This window comes from Epinephelus fuscoguttatus, linkage group LG13 (genome assembly GCF_011397635.1).
Source record: "Epinephelus fuscoguttatus linkage group LG13, E.fuscoguttatus.final_Chr_v1".
NCBI classification, from domain to species: domain Eukaryota; kingdom Metazoa; phylum Chordata; class Actinopteri; order Perciformes; family Serranidae; genus Epinephelus; species Epinephelus fuscoguttatus.
Genome location: NC_064764.1, coordinates 20,757,662 through 20,777,968, shown reverse-complemented (window position 1 = coordinate 20,777,968; position 20,307 = coordinate 20,757,662). Strand labels below are relative to the sequence as shown.

Below are 20,307 nucleotides of genomic sequence, written 5' to 3'. Positions count from 1 at the left end.
AAGTAAAACAATGTTCATCTGAGCACAATGCTTTGACACACAGCTGGTTGAATGTCAGCAAAGTTTCCCTGCCTCCCTTCACTGGTTCCTGTACAGCAGGGTCTGTATTTCTTTCACAGTTATAGTCATTAAAAAGCCAACGCAGCATGTGTATACATTAAGTAGACTATATCTTCAGTAGCTAGCTAGCTAACCCTACACTTTTCAGGGATTGATTTTGGTTTTGCAACAGGAAAGAAACGTATATCTTTTTCCAATCTCTCCAGGTAATGAGTACCATTGCCCCAGGCACAACATTTAGCTCCAAATCCACAAAATCAGCCCAAAAATGAAGGAAATCTAATCTGATTGAGTCAGAGTCCAGTCAGTGGAGCACAGCTGAGTTGTTGTCAGACCCTGGTCTGAGCCAGCCCGATGCTATGTTATGATTTGCCAGTCTGTGTCTGGGGGCGGGACGTAGTGAAGGGTCAATTATTAGTTGTAAAGTTAAGTTTTTTTTCTTGTTATTAGCTTAGTGGATAGAAAAAAAGTCCCAGTTGGAGTTAGTTGTCACATGTATTGTTCTTTATATTGTTCCATAAGGATAAAAATCCATTAGTATTTTTTTCTGTTTATTCTCTCTTGATAAAGGAGATGTTAGGTTGTTCTATATTAATGACAAATTCAGATTGGTTGTCACAAGTACACAAGGTGTATTTGACAATCCATATCTTTTGAACAGAACAGCTTAAGGAGAGTAAGGTCACAATGTCCCTACCTGACACTTTAGGCTTCCCTAACATCTTGAAAAGGAATCTATTATGGACACAGTTTTCGAGGGATTCAAATGAATGTTAACAGTGTGACAGCCAAACCCGTTCTCCCCATCCAAGAGAAAATTCTTACCTGTCAAGTGCTGTCATGCCGTTCAGCAATCTTATACAAATAAATGAGTCAAACAGAGATGCCAGTTTCTCTGAAGCCTCAGTAGACCAGAATGCAGTGCAGCCACAGGACAGGGTACAATTTAAGTGAGGAGTGTCTTTTTTTTAGTTGCAAAACATAAATAATTCCCAGGCGCATTCATGTTCTTATCAAAACATATTTTGGCCTCCAAGACCCCAATCTCTCGTGGAAAAAAATATGTATTGATTATAAATTGTTCAGGATGGCAGACGTAGGGAGAGGTGGTGGGGGAGACCTAAAATGTAGTTAGCGTGGTAATGAGCAATACCTCCCAATCTTCAGGGTTATCCTTCATAGGGATAATGATGGGCGATGGGAACCATGAGGCTGCTGCGAGGTGTCATTAACTGGGCCGGCACACAACAGGCCAGTTTGTCTGGGCCTCGTATGATAAATGATGGCCGCTCACTAACATTGTGTCGCTTGAAGGTTGATGAGCTGCATGCTGGCACAATCTGAACTAACACAACTCTGGGTTTCTTTTCTTTGGTAGATCACATGCTTGTATCTGAGGTCAAGGATCTGCGTGTGTATTTGTGTGTTATCAGAAAAGTAATCTTCACTCCCATATCAGCACAGAGGGAGTGTGTCCTCCTCTGTGTGTGAGTGTTAGGGAAATTGTTTGCATCAGATACGTTTTGTTGCAGGAGATGGTGGGAGTATAATAGCAGAGCACTTCCTCCCTTCCTGTTGTTGTGTTTCACAGGAAGGAAGTTGCGGGGTCACTCCAGGCTGCTGGTTGCTGATTGGTCAGAGGAGGATGTGCACACTTGGCTTTGTGAGGAAGGACTGCAGGAGCTCGTCAGCATTTTTAAAGCCAATGATATCGACGGAGCAGAGCTCAGCCAGCTGAACAAGGAAACGGTAGCAGAGCTGGGAATTGGTGAGAATGGAATATGAAACACAGTCACGTACATTAGTTAACAGTCCACATACACTCACAGGGACACTAGGACTCTGTATTTTTGTGGGGATTTACCGTTTGATCCTAAAACATGACAAGCTTCAATTGGATAGCATGATATAAGCCGCTTTTTTTATCGATGCCCTGATTTATTTTTCCCCTCCGCAACTCTTCCCCAAACAGTGATCTGATTTAGGGACGTGAAGCTGCAGCGTTTCTATCTGCTTATACAATCACAAATCACGCTGTGAGGACAGTACCCCACAGGATGACCTTTACGTCACAAACAATGATAATCCCTCTGAAAATAAGATTAGTCCATTCAGGGTCGTCCAAGGTCTGTGTGGAAAGTCACTGTACAAACTGCAGCTAGAAAACACCTCACCCTGCAGTGGATGGACACCAGTGTTTAAGCAGAAACACTACAGTACAGTAACAATGTACAAATGTCAACATCATTATCTTTAGCGTGCCTAATTCAGCCATAATTGGCAGTTACATTTCAATCATCATCATCAACCAGCAGAAAGATAATCTATGATTTAGTTTAGACTATTGCAGCCTGTTACACCAACTGTTCAAAGTTCAAACCTAACCAAGCTATAATGAAAAGGATTACTAAGTTGTGATTCATGCATTACTAAAATAAAAGTGGTTGCACCACCAGTAACAACTAAACAGTGACACATGCCACTTGGGTGGGTATAAATCCTAAAATATAATTATGCTCAGCATCATCTTTTCATTAAAATGGCATGCAGCATTTGACAACACAGTAATCCAGTAGAGAACTAATTTATTGATGTGATATTTCAGTATCGATCCAGCTTACAATGATGTGCCACAATGCCAAGTGGCTTAGGCCAGCCAAACAGCTAATGCGCACTTATCTTTTGATCGCTGATAGGCTACTTTTTTTTTTTTTTTTTTTTTGCTGTTGTTTGTATTTTATTGATGTATCAAACTGCCGTACATCTATTTGCCTGTCTTGGCCTTGATCTTCCTGAGGTAGAACCCGAGCTTGTTGCCATCCAGGATATAGCCGTCTGCCCTGCCGCACTGGTCAGGTCTAGAGGTGCTGATCTTGGCTCGTCATACTTCTTCTGGGTCCTCTTTGACCGCTTCTTGTTCAGGTCCTCTTCTTCCTCCTCCTTTCTTGCGTCCCAAAGGACTCATGCCACTGCCTGTAGGGAAGGCTGTTAAAGAGGACGATGCATTTCTTTACCAGGGTCTTGGTTCTTATCGATGTGCGCATGCACACACACACACACACACACACACACACACACACACAGACATGTGCACGCAAATACAGGTCAGCACACTAGAGCGCAGCTCGGGCCGCATTTTCCTGACACATAGCTGGAGCCACTCAGAGCTGATATGGAAACAGAACAATACAGGATAAAACAAGGACACAAGCACTGAGAAATATTATGATTAATTTACAAAAGCACCTTAGACTGACATGTTATGTATGTACAAGTAGTGAAACTTGCTAAAGTCTAAATCAATATTCTATTAAGATTTCATTACTCACCTTATTTTTTAATTCCTTATTATGATTGCAGAGTTCTCTGTCAGAAATATGCATGATGCACACACACACTTTCTCTACAGATTAAAATTGAATTATTTTCTGTTAAATTAACAAAGTTAGGGGTTTGTTCAACCTTGTATTTCGTCTCCTTGTTACAGGTGCCTTCTAATTAGTATTTAAATGCTGGTAGTTTCAGCTAAGCACGTCTTGAATTTTTATTTACACATACAGTTTTGAGTGGAATTTGAGCAGACAGTTGACACACTGCGTGAGTGCCATAATGCCCAGAAAAGCCGTCTTTACTCTGATTACGGTACTTTGCACCAACTGTAATCATGTAACTAGCTGCATCACAGTCCCACCCTTAATCATGGTAAAAACGCCCTCCTGGCTGTTGTTATGTTTGCTTTAATTGAACAGAAGTAGACAAGGTAAAAAAACAAACAGTAAAGCCAACTTTGTTGTGCGTGCTGCTCAGCTATGCACAGCATGTCCTATGGACTGAACATCTCTTTCCCATGTAGTTAGTATGGAGGACAGCTCTCATCATTACCACAGAACGAGGACAGAGGAAACAGCAGATTGCCACATTTCCTGTCCTTTTTGAGCTGTGCAACCAACAACTATCATTTTCCATGCATGCCGTTGGTGTAAATGAGTGCATAGACACACACTCACTTACACAGCACACACACACACACAGCAAATTAGATTCCAGCACTCTTTACTTAATGAAATATTCATGAATCTTTGAGTGAGCGGAGGGGGAAAAAAAAAGTTCCTCTCGGATATAATTCAGTATATCTCTGTGGAGACAGCCTCATTCTGCGGTTTTATTGTAGCGTCTCATCAAATTATCAATCTAAATGTAAAGTGGACAGTATAGTACTAATGGCTTTTGCCCTCATGAAAAATGTGGGAACTTATGGAAATCTTAAAACCTATAGCGCTCTTAAGTGCAGTTTTTCTATCTAAGAGTAATTTATTGGATGAATCGGGGGACTTAATAGGTTCAACGTGTTTCGTTGAGAGAAGACAGTTTGATTGAGCAACATCACTTTCCCCGTAGGATTCAAAGTATGTATGATTGCGACAGCAAGCCTCCACGGCTGCATCTGCTGGGTTAACTACTGACTTTGAGGGCACTGAGTGCATTGAAGCCCCTGTACATCATGACATATGGGTTATGAGCATTTGAATAGATACAGAGGGGAGTTTAATTCAATTTAAACTACTCCCCAGATTCAATAATTTTCAATCAAAACTACACAAAATGTATCCCCAGCCTCCCCCTTATGTGTTAGTCAGCACATGCAGCTTTAAACCAGACTGTAGTTTCACCACATCTTCCAAAAATCACCCCTTTTTGTTCTGGCATTGTTGACATCATTTCCAAAGTAATTAAGTCTAACCTAAAACCAGATGGTTTATTAAGCGTTCTCAGCACATGTGAATCAATGACGAACCTTAGCACAGCTCAGAAACTCTCTTTATTCCCTCATCCAGGACTGTAGCGACCACTCAGCACGCTGAGGTCATCATGTCTGTGGTATTTTTTTCTGGGAAACTGGGTTTTTTCAGCAACATGGGGGAGATTACCTCCTGCATTGGTGGATATCTAAAATACTGATTCAGCTACACTCACCAGCCACTTTATTAGGTACACCTTGCTAGTACTGGGTTGGACCCCTTTTCTCTTCTGAACGGCCTTAATTCTTTGTGGTATAGATTCAACAAGGGACAGACAAGGCCAGCAACAATACTCAGGTAGGCTGTGGTGTTTAAACGATGCTCAGCTGGTACTAAGGGGCCCAAAGTGTGCCAAGAAAATATCCCCCACCCCATTACACCACCACTACCAGCCTGAACCGTTGATACAAGGCAGGATGGATCCATGCTTTCATGCTGTTTATGCCACATTCTGACCCTACCATCTGAATGTGGCAGCAGAAATCGAGACTCATCAGACCAGCCAACGTTTTTCCAGTCTTCTATTGTCCAATTATGGTGAGTCCGTGTGAACTGTAGCCTCAGTTTCCTGTTCTTAGCTGACAGGAGTGGCACCCGGTGTGGTCTTCTGCATACCTTGGTTGTAAACAGTGGTTATTTGAGTTAATGTTGACTTTCTATCATCTTGAACCAGTCTGGCCATTCTCCTCTGACCTCTGGCATCAACAAGGCATTTTCGCTCACTGGATTTTTTTTTTTTTTCAGACCATCCTCTGTAAACCCTAGAGATGGTTGTGTGTGAAAATCCCAGTAGATCAACAGTTCCTGAAATACTCAGACCAGCCCATCTGGCACCAACTACCATGCCACGTTCAAAGTCACTTAAATCACCTTTCTTCCTCTTTCTGATGCTTGGTTTGAACTTCAGCAGCTCGTCTTGGCCATGTCTACATGCCTAAATGCATTGAGCCGCTGCCACATGATGACTCACTGGCTGTTTGTGTTGTATAGTGAGTGTATTTGTTGGACTCAGTATATTATATTTCAACTACTTTTGGGCTAATATATTAGCAACAGAGGTTTATTTGTGGCAGTATGGAGGACTAATTTCCACCATGAAAACTACAAATCTCCAAAGTTGGTGATTTAGAAGTTTTAAGATAAACTTTCTATTCTATTTTTTTTTTTTTAGGCTGAAAAACTTTAAAAAGCCCCTGGATTATCTGAAAATTGCATTGTTACAGAACTGAAAACAGTGAAGCTTTACTTGGCTCACAAAGAGCCTGTTTAGACCTGGTGTTAACAAGCGTTTCACTGATCTGAACACAAGTGTACAGCCAAGCCATTGCTATTCACACCTGTCCCTATCATGCATCTCCAGCTGACCACTTATGCTCAGGCCTTGTTACTGCCCCACACAGTTATTATGTCCACACTTTTGCTAGCTGCTGTGTAGCATGTGGCTAGCCGTGTTAGCAGTTGTGTCAGAACAGCCGGAGATATCGCTGTCAGCAGAATCTGACATATCTCCTTTCCAGTGTTGTCACGGTACCAAAACTGGGACCCATGGTACAATACCAGTGAAGGTATCACGGTTCTGAGTAGTATCACAATACCACAGCAAAAATTAGGTAGATGTGCCTTTTTGTCATTTATAAAAGATAAATCACTTTTCTATAATACATCAATGATATTTCAGTGGAATAAATTACTTATTGACTTATTCATACTTCAAAAACAGCATCAATAAGTGATTAACATAGTGGGGATCAAAATAAAATAAATACATAAAATAAAAATCAACCAGCCACCCTCTTCCTCTCACAAGTAAAGAACAGTCCCTAAAGCGTGGTGAGGTTTATGAGAGAAATGTGAATGGCTTGTTTCTCCTCTGACACGTCACATACCTGTGTGCCACCACAGCTCGGCTGTTCAGGTACTTATGACACCAACGAAGAGGAAATTATTGGACCTGGAGCCGGGCTTCTCAGTCGCCGGTAAGCCATAATCTTGCGGTGGCCATAGTGCTCAGCCGTATTCCTGTCTGTGACCCCCGTTCAACCCACAACCGGCAGGATTCGACTTTCGTTTCTGCTGCTGGTTGAAATCTGTCCTTGCACAGCGTGCTCCTGAATGAGTTCTTTTGCTCGCACAAAACTATTTTTAGTCGCAAATGCAAGTAAAATGCTCGCACCGTAGAGCTCTGTGGAAAACAAATCACTGTAGCATATGTAAACAAATCTAGCCTCCAAGTAGAAATAGATAAATAATACCTTCCACTGCTCAAAGATACTCAATAGCTCAGCTAATACCTGAAATGTCACTGGAAAACAAACCACTGCAGCAGCATATTGAGTGCCAGGTGGCCAGCTTGCGCTGTTATTGGCCAGCGGGTGCCGTTATTGGATGGTGCATGGACACTCACCCTCTTGCGATTAGACTTTGAACTTATCCCACAGTAGTGTTACCGTGAGGTACCGTAGTACTACGGTACTCCAACATTATGGTATCATATGTACTGTGGTGTTTTAGTACCATGGTCTACCGTTGGTACCAGTATACTGTGCAACACTACTCCTTTCATAGAGCAAAACAAGGAATGGTCATACAACACTTCGTCCAACTCGACATAAAAGAAGTAATTTGTAAAGCGTTTGGCGTACTGTCACCAAGTCAACCACCACAGCCTGAACCTATGACGTAGTCCTTGTCGGGGATGCATCAGCACCCATTAGTGTTAATACTACAATAGATATGTGGTCAAATGTGTCTCAGACCAGCTCTGCAAGCAGTTTCAGTGACCAGATCACAACAGTCTTGATGGCCGTTTACACTTAGATTTAGCACTGTCCTCTTGTGACCAGATCACCTAAAACACATGTTAACACCAGGTCTAAACAGACTCAAAAAGTCGGTGTTTTGTTAACTGACCACACAAAATAAGAGACAAATTGAAAACATTTCAGAGTTTTATTTAGGTGTCGTGACTTCAGTGTGTCTAAAATCGTGCCTCTGGCAAAGAAAGTCAATAAAAAAAAAAAACTGTTTTAATTTATTTAATATTTAATTCTACTTTTGTCTCAACCATTAAAATGCAAATGGTGACTCAATTAATTCCTTATCCTGGAGGAAGTTAAAGTATGTAAAAAAAAACAAAAACCTGAGTTTGGTAGAATTATTAACTTCTCTCAAACTTTCCTGCAGTTTGAAACTAATAGACACATCTTGCAATATTTCAAAGTATCATAGAGACATAAATGAATTACAGACAGGAAATGGATGGATTAGTGCATCTGAGAGGGATTATCTAGGCCAGGAGCTGGCAACCATTTTGATATGAAGTGCCATTTTTAAATTTTCTTAATTTATGTGCCATATCAGTATAATGTCAATCCCTCACTCCTCAAAATGCTCCACTTTATGACCTCACCTGTATCTTGCCTCGACTGCCAAACTTGGTATATCATTTTCATCCATGCTTTAATCAAGTGTGATGCTAAATACCGTGGCTTCTTTGACTCTAACGTTTTCTGCCATTTCTTTGATGCGTCGTTCAGCTCTTCTGGCTAACATCGCAATGTCTCTCATTTCGATTTTAGTGTCTTTGTTTGGTCAGCCATTAAACAAATCCTCTGAGCTACAGAGGAAAGCCTCCTTTAACCAGCCTGGTGTGCCAGGGCCCTAATATGTTTGCCGTCAGTTAATGGCTTCAGCAGTTCGCAGTGCAACACCTTGTTGCTTGTAGTGATAAATACTTTAAAGGTATTTGCTTGCATCCCTGCCTGGACAAAACACATAAAGTTTTCTCGCATACGGTCTAAAAATGGCATTTAACAATTAAAGTTCGGCAAACAGCATTTTCTTTTTTTTTGGTAATTTACTTTTTATTAGCATTTAACTTTAAATCTTAACTGTATGCGTACATCAGATGTTCATGTTTGTCACAGGTCCCATAGTGGGCTTTTCAGAGGCACATATACAAAGCAAAAGGAAAAAAAAAAAGACAAAATAAAATAAAAACCAAAAATAACAAGAGCAAAACTATGAACAGTTAAGGAGTGATCTTTTCCTCACAATATACTCAGTGATTTGTGAAAATAAAACAAGGCCTGCTGGATTGTACGTAGTTGACCCATTTTTCCCAACATCCAGCAAACATTTTCCAGACTTTAAGTACACACAGTACGGTCTTTCGAACACACAAAACCCTACTCTTCTGTTTATGAGGGCTGAAACGCCAAACCTTCACTTAAGCTTTCTTAGCTAGCAGTCCTGCTTTCATCTACAGAGCCCGCTCCGAGCATTATTGTTTTTCCCAGAAGCCAACGACCAATCAGAGGGTCTTTGTATAATGAATGTGGCTGTTAACAATAGTGTGAAAGAGGTAATTTGGCATGCAGATGAAATAGCACTTTTATATTTCCAAAAAACTCTGATGCATACTTACTGCTAGTGTGCCATTACTAAAGCTACTGGCATGTGTACCTAAGATCTCTTAACCCGATCTAGGCTCCTGTTATCTTTTTTATCTTTATTCCTATGCTCTAACATATTTACCGACCATCCCATGGCTGAGCACTGAAATAATGTTATTTCCAAGTAAAAACAATGTACGAGACAAAATCTCATTAGGATTTCAGAATGCAGGCCAGAAAATGTAACCAAAGCTGCTCCTTTTCACTGTGACCGAAACTGTTACATCCTATGTCTTTTCCCAAACACTTTTCCTTGACCTCGATTGAAAAGTCGTAAGGTCCTGGAAAGATATGAAGGAGAAATCATGAGGACTTAGGAAAAGATAAGTGAATGCTAAGAGAATCTGACGGCACTTACACACGGCTGCGTAATTATGTGACGGCTGATAATATTGACGAGTCACTTTCAGTGCTGTTGCCACAAGCAGTTTTGGAACAGCATTATCTCCTTTCCTTTTGTAGGTCCGGTGTGCTCTGTTAAAGGAGATAAGAAAGGAACCATTGAAGTATCTTTCCTTTACATTTAATTTGGCCAGCTCTTATCACGACTGCCACTTAGATACTTCCTGGTCATTTCACCTCCTCAGCAGAAAAGACTACTCGACAGCAGCCTGTGTCTCTGTCCGCCACTATATACGGACACATAGCTAATTACAAGTGGCTGTATAGGTCCTCCCCCCTTTTGTAGCTGGTGGTAAAATCTGCAGGTGACAAATTCAAAGGCTGCTGTCAGCGGGCAGAGACGTGCAGCTGCAGTTTCCTCTTTTGGGCCTGTTTTTAAAAGTTTGAATTCTTTAGTAGAATAATGAGTGATGTTAACTTTTGAACTACAGCCCACACAAACTCTTCGGGGGAGACACCTTGCCTGAGTTGTGAAGCTGTCATCACACAGTGAGCGTGTCTGGCTCTTTGTGTCGCAGCACAGATTGATTGAACGGAGGTCCAGATTTATTCCTGCCTTTGTTTTATCTGAGAGACCAGAGAGAGGACAAAGTCAGTCTGTCGAGTGTCTGTCGCCTCACTGATTTCAGCTGCAGACAAAAAACAATGTGGAATAGCATTAACATAAAATGGATTTGAGCTGGTTTATGTGAAATATGTAGTCTTTGATGATAATTAATGGATACAAACAATCTCTGCTTCACTCAAGTTTTAAGTGTTTCAAGACGTGGCACTGTGTGTGATGTAATCTACCGGTCATATTGAACAGTGTGTTGGTTTCTCAGAGTCTGTGGGCCTCCGTGGTCGTCTCCTGAGGAAGATCGAGGCCTTGAAGGCAGAGCAGAGCGGTTCAGAGGCCCCAGATGAGTTTCTGTGTCCAATCACCAGAGAGCTGATGAAGGATCCAGTCATTGCTGCAGGTTAGACGACAAACACTAAAAACATGTCCAACAGATTATCTTAGTATGTATATTAAGTGCCAAAATGTGTCTCTGCTCCACAGATGGGTATTCCTATGAGCGAGAATCAATTGAGAGCTGGATCAGGGGCGACAACAAAACCAGCCCCATGACAAATCTGCTCCTCCAGACCACACTCCTCACCCCCAACAGATCTCTGAAGATGGCAATAACACGATGGAAGTCAAGCCAGTAGACAGCAGCTTGGCTCAGTTTGTTTGTCAGGATCCAACTCAACAGGTACTTTACAACAACACAGGAGCTGCTCACCTGTTAACAAGTGCTCTTATTATCACTGGAGGTAATCACTATTTAAGAGACACCCCAAAATCAAAATTGCCTATTTTGATTTTGGGAGTGCTTGAAATATTGGCCTTAGAGATGTCTGCCTTCTCTCTAATATAATGGAACTAGATGGCACTCAGCTTGTGGTGCTCAAAGCACCAAAAAAATACATTTGAAAAACTCAACAGCAATGTCTCTTACAGAAATCATGACCTGGATACTCAAGATAATCCACAGACCTTGTTGTGAGCAGTTTCATCAAGGAGCTATTTTCTTTCTGCCGAACTACACCCACTAAATGTATTGTTGCACAGAAGGAGGTGTGCATCTACTCATGGATAAGAGTCTCGTACTCATCACAGCACCACATGTAAACATTAATGGCGTCCTTCTTGGCTGAGCTGTAACGTTAACTAGCTCAGTGGTGCTAGGTGAGCTAGCAGTTAGGTACACGCTTCCTTCTGCACAGTTACACAGTTGACGGGTGTAGTTGAGTATGAAGAAAATAGATCTATATGAAACTGTTCACAACAAAGTCTGGATTATCCTGAGTAACCAGTCATGATTTCTGGAAAGAGACATAACTGTTGAGTTTTTCAACTTTATTTTTTGGGTGCTTTGAGCACCACAAGCTGACTGATAAATAGCACTACTGGTTAGAGAAACAGAAGAGATCAGAGAAGTTAACGGATATTTACCCAGAAAATGGTCCTCTTCTGCAATATATTTACATACCTGTTAATTTCAAGACATTGTATCGTATATTTAAAGACGCTGTCACTTAAAGCAACACTATGTAACTTTTGACTGTAGAAATATCACATTTTTCTTCTCTTTGTTCAGCACACTCACTGTAGCTCATATCAGCTAATGTTGTCACACTGAAGATAGAAACTGATGTGTAACTTACTTACGTAAGACTGTTCTCCACTTAAGCTGCTGTTAACTTAAATTTTTGCATCTACTGTTATCCCATAATATTCCCTTATGGCCACAGCGGTGCTGCTGTTTAATCAACAGTTACATAATCTCACCTTATTTATTGAGTTAAAGTGAGACAATTTAACTTTTTAAATAAGAAATATTACACAGTTTATCTCTTAAAAATGCTAAACTTAAATTCATGAGAAATAGAGAATGTAAAGTTGACATCAGGTCATGTTCAATTCTATGGACTGGGGCGGCATCTTGTGAGGTACACGCTGTGGTCAAGCAACCCGATTTGGACAAACTAATCATGTTAAACAACTTAGACGCAGGTGCACACATGATGTAATTTTTGCCAAGTAGGTCGTGCTCCTGGATCAACATCCCACATCATGTTCCTGGGCCAACATGGCAATCAACCAATCACAGCCCTCTGTCAATATGCTGCTCCTGTTCTTTCAAAATCCCTTTGTGCTTCTCCAGAGCTAAGCTAGTTTTCGAAATTGAAGTTGGCACAATTAAATAAAATCCTCAGTAACATTGAACAAAAACCTTATTAGCTACTGCATGGTTAGTGAGTTAGCTTGCTAACTAGGTAGGCTATGCTAACAGGTACGTTTTTAAAAGGTTATTAAAAAAAGGAGGGAGAATGTGTTAATCACAGGTATTTGCAATTGAAAAATATCCACACTCTTTGTTAGTGAACAATATTCTAGTCTATTGGCAAGCTTGCTCATTAGTATGTATGTGTATGTATGTATATATATATATATAGATAGATAGATAGATAGATAGATAGATAGATAGATAGATAGATAGATAGCCTTCCTAGTTAGTAAGCTAACTTGCAAATATTCGAGCCTAATAGCAAGCTTACTTGTTAGCATAGCTGACTTACTTCGCAAGCTAACTCACTAACCCTGCAGCAGCTTTTAAGGTTTGTGTTTAATTTTACGAACTTCATTTTTGAAGCTTAGCTCTGAGGAAACAAAAAGGAATTTTGAAAGAACAACAGGAGCAGCACACTGATGTCAGAGGGCTGTGATTGGTTGATTGCAATGTTGGCCCAGGGGCGTGATGTGGGGTGTTGATCCAAGAGCATGTCCTACTTGCCAAAATCACGTCGTGTGTAGGTGCACTATCTCCACTCACATACCGCACATTGTAAACTATCTCATTTTTGGACTGAGTGCATATACTTACACACAACAGATTGCGTACCTAACAAGATGGTTCCCCCAGTCACACACACAGCCTGATGTACTTTCACACTTTTTATAAAACACAGCTCTACTCTTAATATAAACATTATCACCAGTAGTAAACAGTGGCTAATGTTAGCTAACTAGATAATGCTCTGTAATCTTGAGAATCACTGTTCTCTTCTGTTGCTTGTATCCCACATGTAAGACAGAAAAATAAACACACCGTACCTCACCAGATATGAATGGAAAATTTAATATCCTGTAATTGCCATTTGAAGCCACAGAGGCCGCTGTTCAGCAAATCTTAGACTCACTTTGCTGATATATAACACTACCTGGGGCTTTTTGGCAGCAACCAACTGGCTGTACGACTCTCCTGCTCACGCTCATGGTAATTATTAAATGTCATCTCAACTTAGGCAGCCCTGTGTTTTAGAATAAAAGTCAGCAGACCTGATAGTTTTTTCCTCAGTGGGTCTTTATTTCTCTCTCCCATGGTGGCTATGGCAGTAATGTTCTATTACAGTATGTGATCACAGTTAATAAAGCTCACAATACTGAAAACATGGCAACAATTGCATTTAACGTACATATTAAAATAGAGCTGATGGCCCTGTGCCCCAAAACCATTTGTTTTTATAGATATTTTTTCTTTTCCTCTGTAATATAAACTGCAATTGTAGCATACACTTAAAACTCAACATTATTGAGAATCATTAAATGTCTTATTAGCTGTGCAAAAATAACTATATAAAATATATTGCTTTTACAATTAACCAAGCCATTGGCGCTGTAAATAAATTAAACTAGACGGCAACAACAAGCAGATACAGAAAGGGTTTCAATTCATTGTTAATGGTGATTTTATATAATGTACAAACACATTGCACAAATGCTTTTTTAGAACCTTTAACACCATTTAAACAACATTGTGCATAAAACTCAAAATACACAAGTCTGAACTTGTAAATACACTTAACATAGATCTTCACTGAAAAGAAGGAAAAATACATATTTATATAATATACACAAGAGGATCTATAACATCCTTCGTAAAACACAGGAATGCCCCGTCCTTTTAGACTTTCTTACACCTTCACTGAGAACTCTCTCTTATGTCTCCTCTCTCAGCACCATGGACGTGATGAACACAGTTCAAACCTCATTTCATTCACTCAAACTCTTCTGTAATAACATTATGCTGTAACTGAATAAGTTGTTTAAGCACTTGAGCGGCCTAAGTGTGTATAAAGTGCTCACTGTCACCGTTGCGTTGATGAGGACTTTACAGTACATGTCCAAAATACTTCTTTTCAGTGCAAAGTCTCCAGCTTGGCTGAATGACGGCGGACATGTTGTCATGTAACAGAAGCTGACAGCCACAAGCGACAGGTTGGGAGGAGAAAAATTTGGAGCATTCAGTACACTGCCTGCAGTCTGTATTCACACAGGAAAACAAACAGCTTGCAAGCTACACTTCTTACAAGGCTTAAAAGTGAGACTCTGCTGTTTAGGGTCGGTTAAAAAACTTAACACAACTCCTCACTTTAGGTTTTTGCTATCGTGTGTGTGCGTTGTGGACTGTTGGAGAGATAAAACAAACATCTCTACACATTCGACTCTATAAATGATCGCTTTGGTTTCATTGAAGCTACGTGAATGGCAGGATTATCTCGGGCCAGGCCAGGCTGCTTGGGCTTACTGTCCATGAACGTGTGCGGCATCGCCAGTGCTGGCTTGGACTCTTTGTAACAGTTGGCAGCTTGGCAGAACTTCTCTGTGAATTCCTTGGCGTGCATGCCGTTTTGTAAGCTACTCATTGCCATAGCACCCTGAGGTGGTGGAGGTTTGTGCTGCTCCTGGTAAGTGCTCACCGATTTGGCGTAAGGCAGCTCACAGTCGACGGGCAGCAGGCCCATTGCTGACATGTTGTGACACACCAGGCCATCAGATGAATGGTTGAGCCAGCTGCGGCCGGCAGACTGCAGGCTTGGGTGACTCTGTAAGCCGTGATGTTGCTGCTGTTGGATTTGCTGCTGCTGCTGCTGTTGGTGAAAGCGTGCTGTCTTGTCAGTGATGCCCATGAAGGGTCTGGGTTTGTACTCTGTGGCAGAACTGGCCTGTTGGCTGTGCTTTGTTTTGTCAGGGATCTTGGTGCGGACATCGGGGCCCAGCTTGCCGCTGTCTGATAGACTACTGCTTGATGCCAGGCTGCTGGTGGAACTGGACACGCGCATGCTGCTGCTGCTGCCTCCACCCTGTGATCCTGTTGCACCGGACATCCCCTCCTTCCCTTGGTCAGTGTGGTTCCCTTGTGGCCCGGGACCAGAGCAGGCCAACCCATCCAGGGAGGATGCAGAGTGGGCAGACAACCTGTCTTGCCCCAGTCCCTTGGAGCTGCTGCAGGAGGAGTAAGAAGCCTGTGAGGAATGGAGGCTCTCAATTTCACAACTGTGACCCATGGAGGTGGAGGCTGCTGCCAGCGGCATGCGGTTCCCGTATACAGGCTCATCAGCTGGGGGTGGCAGAGGGCTGATGTCAATGCCCGGGCCTGGCTTCAGCATACTGGACATGTGTCGGCTTGGTAAGGGACTGGAGGGAGCGTACTGAGATTTGGCCCCTGCCACGCGGCCCCCTGCGGCTCCTCCCCCAACTGACATGGCGCTCATATGCTGGTTGGTCTTGACTATCTGGGCCTGCTTGGTGGGCTGCAGGACCAAGCCCTGTTGGGCCAGTGCTTCCCGGTGCTCTCGAGGGTACCGGTGCGGAGGAAGCCTGCTGGGGCCTGGGGGTGAGCTGGGGCTCTGACTCTGATGTCCCAAACTGTTGCTGACAGGCTCAGAGGGTAAGACTCTGTTGTAGGAGTAACTGTTCTGTGACCAGCAGGCTTCAGTTGTCCTATCGTGCAGCGAGGCTTCCTCCTCCTCCTCTTCCTCCTCTTCCAGGATGTCTCTTTGTCCTTCCACACTCCTGGCAAGGCTGTGCTCTGAAGGGTCCTCCTGTCCTTCATCTTGTTCATGGTCAGACTCGTGGCCTCCTGACGCCTGGCTGGAAGCAGCTGCAGCCCCAGCAAGCCCTCCCTTAGTTTGGGTGCGCTGCATCTGTTTACACTCGTCCTCGACTCGAGCCAGCAAACGACGGATTTCCCGATTATTGGGGCACAGCTTGGCTGCTTCATGCAGGTCAGCCAGGGCTGCAGTAAACTGCCTGTGGTTGGAGAAAGGGTGAAGAGAAACATTGTTACCTGATCCAGATCACATATTTCACCACTGATAACCACAGGAGCTGGTCTGGAGCTGTGCTTAATAGTTTACCTGCTGCTTCTTTTAGCTCTTGCACGGGCATAGTAGGCCTCATAGGATTTGGGTTTCAGCTCCAGTGCTTTTGTTGCAAACTCCTCAGCCATCCCAAAATCCTACAAAAGAGAGAAGAATCAATAAACTAGTCAACCAGTTGAGATTTAATCACTCATGGCTAATCACAAAAATAAGCATTTCAAAATATACAGTTAGCATATTTCATCCATGTTACTTGTTAGGTCTTATTATTCCTTTGAGGACAAAACAATTTTTCAGACTAAGTAATGGCTGAATTTGACCCATGCTACATCTCTCCAGCATTTATGCTACCTTTTTTGAAATGATAAAAAAAGCCCCCCAGGTGCTGAATAAACACACAGCAGACAATCTTATCTCGCTTCTCCTGCTAACTTGCAGCATATAATTACATCACAACAGCTGGCTCGCTACAACAATCTTCCTGACAGACTTATGACTAGACTAAGACATTTATGAAGAGCTTTTCTGAAAAAAAAAAAAAGAATTACCCAGAAAGTCAAAGACACAACAGCCTTGCTTTAGGGAACTTATTTCAGTATTCTGTTAAAGGGATAGTTTGGATTTTTTAAAGTGGGGTTATATGTGGTACTAATCTGTCACAGGTACATTACCTGCCTTGGATGGCGGTTGGCACATCCCAAGCCTAGAGAAGGAGGCAGAAGTACCACCACAAAAGCTAACCGATGTACTGCTGCAAGTGTACGCCATATTTAGAATATTCTCACTTCTTTACCTGGCCATCAGACAGCCCCTTCCAACAGGAAACTGAAGCTGTAATTTACATTCTCTTCGAAGCCAGACCCCATTGACAAAAACAGTAATTTTACCTTGCATAACACAGGAGCTGCTGGTCTGCTGCTGCTTCAACCAGTTAGTTAGTTTGTATTATTGTGTGACTTCAGCGTTTTAAGGGTTCAAACCAGGTGCGTCGAGACATCTATTGAATGTAATACACCGACTATGGATGAGCACCTCATACAACCCCACTTCAAATAATCTGAACACTCCTTTTGAAACACTGGGTGAAAACTCTGAGAGGAAACTGCTCGGCACACTTAAACTCTGGCTGAGTGAGCACACACATGCAGTTAAGTGTTTCACAAGAATATTTGAGGAGATTGAGTCCACTGCCCAGTGTGCTTGTAGCTTTCTCCCCACCTCCTCCCTGCTACCATCTGAACACTAACAAGCTTCCCCTGCCCACACATGCTCAAATCATTCGTCATGCTGGAGTCCTAGTCACAGATTTATCTTTTTGTCTGAAACATTTCAAAACAATTGGGGATACTTTCCAGAAAAAAAGAGTCTACTCTTCACCAAATATCCATTTAATGATGCCCCATGATAGTCATCACTCACTGACAAATAAAACTCCTGTGAGTGAAAACCTTATTTAAAGTCATTAAAGGATCACGCTAAAAATACAGCACACACTGAGGAACAAAGGAAAAGAGTGGAGTGTCTCTTGAGAGGCTTACATTGGTTTTTCTGCGACAGCGGGAGAGATTGAGATACAGAGAGACCCTCAGGTCTTTAAATGCCTTCAGGTCATCGCCAAAGCCTTCTCTAGGAAACTTCCTCAGGGCGTACTGGTACCTCTGGGCTGCCTCCTTCATCTTCCCTTTCTGGAGGACACATGGAGGGCAAACATGCAGTGAGGAAGAGGACAGAACCAGAAGGAAAAATGTGGGGGGGTGGGAAGCAGGGCAGAGGTATTCACCAGATACTCCCACAATAGCTGCTCTCCAGCTCAAACCTTCCCCTCTCATCAATCACTCATACAACACACAGGCAAATCACACACACACACACACACACACACACACACACACACACATCCAACACCTGACACGTTTGTCCTTTTATGCCACAAACTAAATCTGTTAAATGTCAGGCATCGATCATGGCTCCTTTGCTAAGTGGTGCAGATCGTACATGTCTATTCATGTTCTACATTTAACTCAGCTAAAAAAAAAAAAAAAGGGGGGGGGGGGGGAGATGTCACTTCATTGTTGTGCTGAGCTAAATTATATTCTCCAGTGCTTTTTTCACTTCTATATGAAAACATGACATCATCTGATAATGACTCGCGCTATATTTGTGTCTTTTAGTACAACTGGGCAGTTTCAGGAACATGAAACATTTCATTAAGACAGGAAAGTGCTCTTTACAGTGACAGTACAGCCCTTTTTACACAGAGATCCCACAATAGTGCCACGACCAACACCCTTCATTATGCTGGCTTTGCTTTTTTATACAGAACCAAACAACGCTGGTGATTTTAGATAGCATCAGATCGACCACTAAAGTGACGTAAAATATATGCATCAGGTAACGCTTTATAAACAATAACAATTATTTACCCTCCCTGTTATATGGTGGTTGATCTTGTGCTTGATGGGTTAGGAGCTCAAGACCTTGTTGACTGCGTTTACATGCAAACAATATTTTTCTTCTTCTATTCCTTTGTTTTAATACTCAATATTCCTGCTAGGCTGTTTACATGGCTAATGATCATGAATGTTCCACAAATATTCGGTCATTACGCGTCGCTGTGGCAAGGAGAGAAGAGGACGTCCTCCTTCTTCCTTGTAGAGTGTCTGAAACGTTCATTTATAGCCTCTTTGGCGTTTGAGCAGATTTATAAAATGGCTCCTTAATTAGCAAGTTGACTTTACATAGACAGCCTATCTTTTCAATTTCTCCTGACATTGTGTTGTTTGGTTCGTTCACCGCTCCACGACATGTGCGTTAGTGTCGTGCAGGCGGAGGTTTTGATCTCCCCCCCCTCCCGCTCTCTCACTAAGCAGCCTCCCTCTGTCTGCTCTCACTCAGCCTCGATCTTGTCAGCATGTGCCACACACGCGCTGTCCCCCCCCCCCCTTGCGATTGCATCGTCATTTAAAAAAAGACATCGCGAAACAACCCTTCTATCGACGATTGTCGATCGGATCGCCTATCGGCACAAGCATAATACAACACATCCATGACGATGCCCAGAGCTGATCTTAAACATGTAAGAGGCTGTGTGTCACAAACTGCAATAAAAACCCCAGCTGAGATGCATTTTTCATGTGTATACATGTCCAAAGAATGCTCCTAAAACCCGGACAACATCAGCATGGAACAGTGTGGTAGTAAATGGACTGGGGATAGTTGTAAATATTAGTTGTAAATATATTTGTGAATTTGTTGAAATGATAAGTTAAAAGAAGAAATGTAAGAAAGGGGTAGGTTCATAAAAGTTTTACTTCTGCCTACTCCTTTTCAGACACTATTATCTTTGTCTTGTTTGTTTTTTTTAATGTTTTCTTTTTCAAAATTCATTCATTAATTCAACAGCATGGTGGAATAACCGCGCAACATTCCTGCCCTGAGCAGGCAGTGTAAGAGGGGCTTCTGTAATTTCATTGCCAGTTGCACGTTACCTTGTAAAGCAGGTTCCCCTCCTCCATCAGCTTCTGCAGGAGGATGATCAGGATATCAGGCTTCGAAGTAGCCATTGCCCAAGCAGCGTTCCCTGTGGGTGCAGAGGGGAAGGAGAGAGAGGTAGAGGCGTGTTATGTTGTTGTTATTGGTGCCAACAGATGGTCACTGTATTCTCTGGAAATTGGTACAAGGTAAAGTTACCTAAAGATTGTACCTGATCGATCGTAAGGTGACGTTCTGTAGCCTTAGTTTATTGAAGGCAGTTAAAGAGTAAGGGAGAGAGTGAAGAGAAAAGAGGTCATGCAACAGCAAGGGTAGTCATTAGTAGTGAAAGGAAAAAGTGTTACAGAGTGTCGTGTGACAATATACAATTATACTTGAAATGGCCTTGTGTTTTCAGCACTAAATGC

General features: G+C 42.2%; 2 protein-coding genes across 3 annotated transcripts in view; one reads left to right on the top strand and one right to left on the bottom strand.

Annotated features, from left to right (window-relative positions):
* Positions 1-13,476, top strand: part of LOC125899588 (WD repeat, SAM and U-box domain-containing protein 1-like) — a 29,137-nt gene extending 15,661 nt beyond the window's left edge. Inside the window, exons 9-11 of the mRNA XM_049594010.1 lie at positions 1,652-1,828; positions 10,540-10,674; positions 10,758-13,476. Coding sequence (XP_049449967.1) covers positions 1,652-1,828; positions 10,540-10,674; positions 10,758-10,909 — 464 coding nt within the window. The 3' untranslated portion in view covers positions 10,910-13,476. The remainder of the gene's footprint in view (positions 1-1,651; positions 1,829-10,539; positions 10,675-10,757) is intronic.
* A 111-nt stretch (positions 13,477-13,587) lies between these two features.
* tanc1b (tetratricopeptide repeat, ankyrin repeat and coiled-coil containing 1b) overlaps positions 13,588-20,307 on the bottom strand; it is a 129,328-nt gene continuing 122,608 nt past the window's right edge. For both annotated transcript variants that reach the window (XM_049593992.1, XM_049593993.1), the window contains exons 23-26: positions 19,897-19,988; positions 17,947-18,093; positions 16,445-16,545; positions 13,588-16,337 (exon numbers count right to left, since the gene is read on the bottom strand). In XM_049593992.1, coding sequence (XP_049449949.1) covers positions 14,738-16,337; positions 16,445-16,545; positions 17,947-18,093; positions 19,897-19,988 — 1,940 coding nt within the window. In that variant the 3' untranslated portion in view covers positions 13,588-14,737. The remainder of the gene's footprint in view (positions 16,338-16,444; positions 16,546-17,946; positions 18,094-19,896; positions 19,989-20,307) is intronic.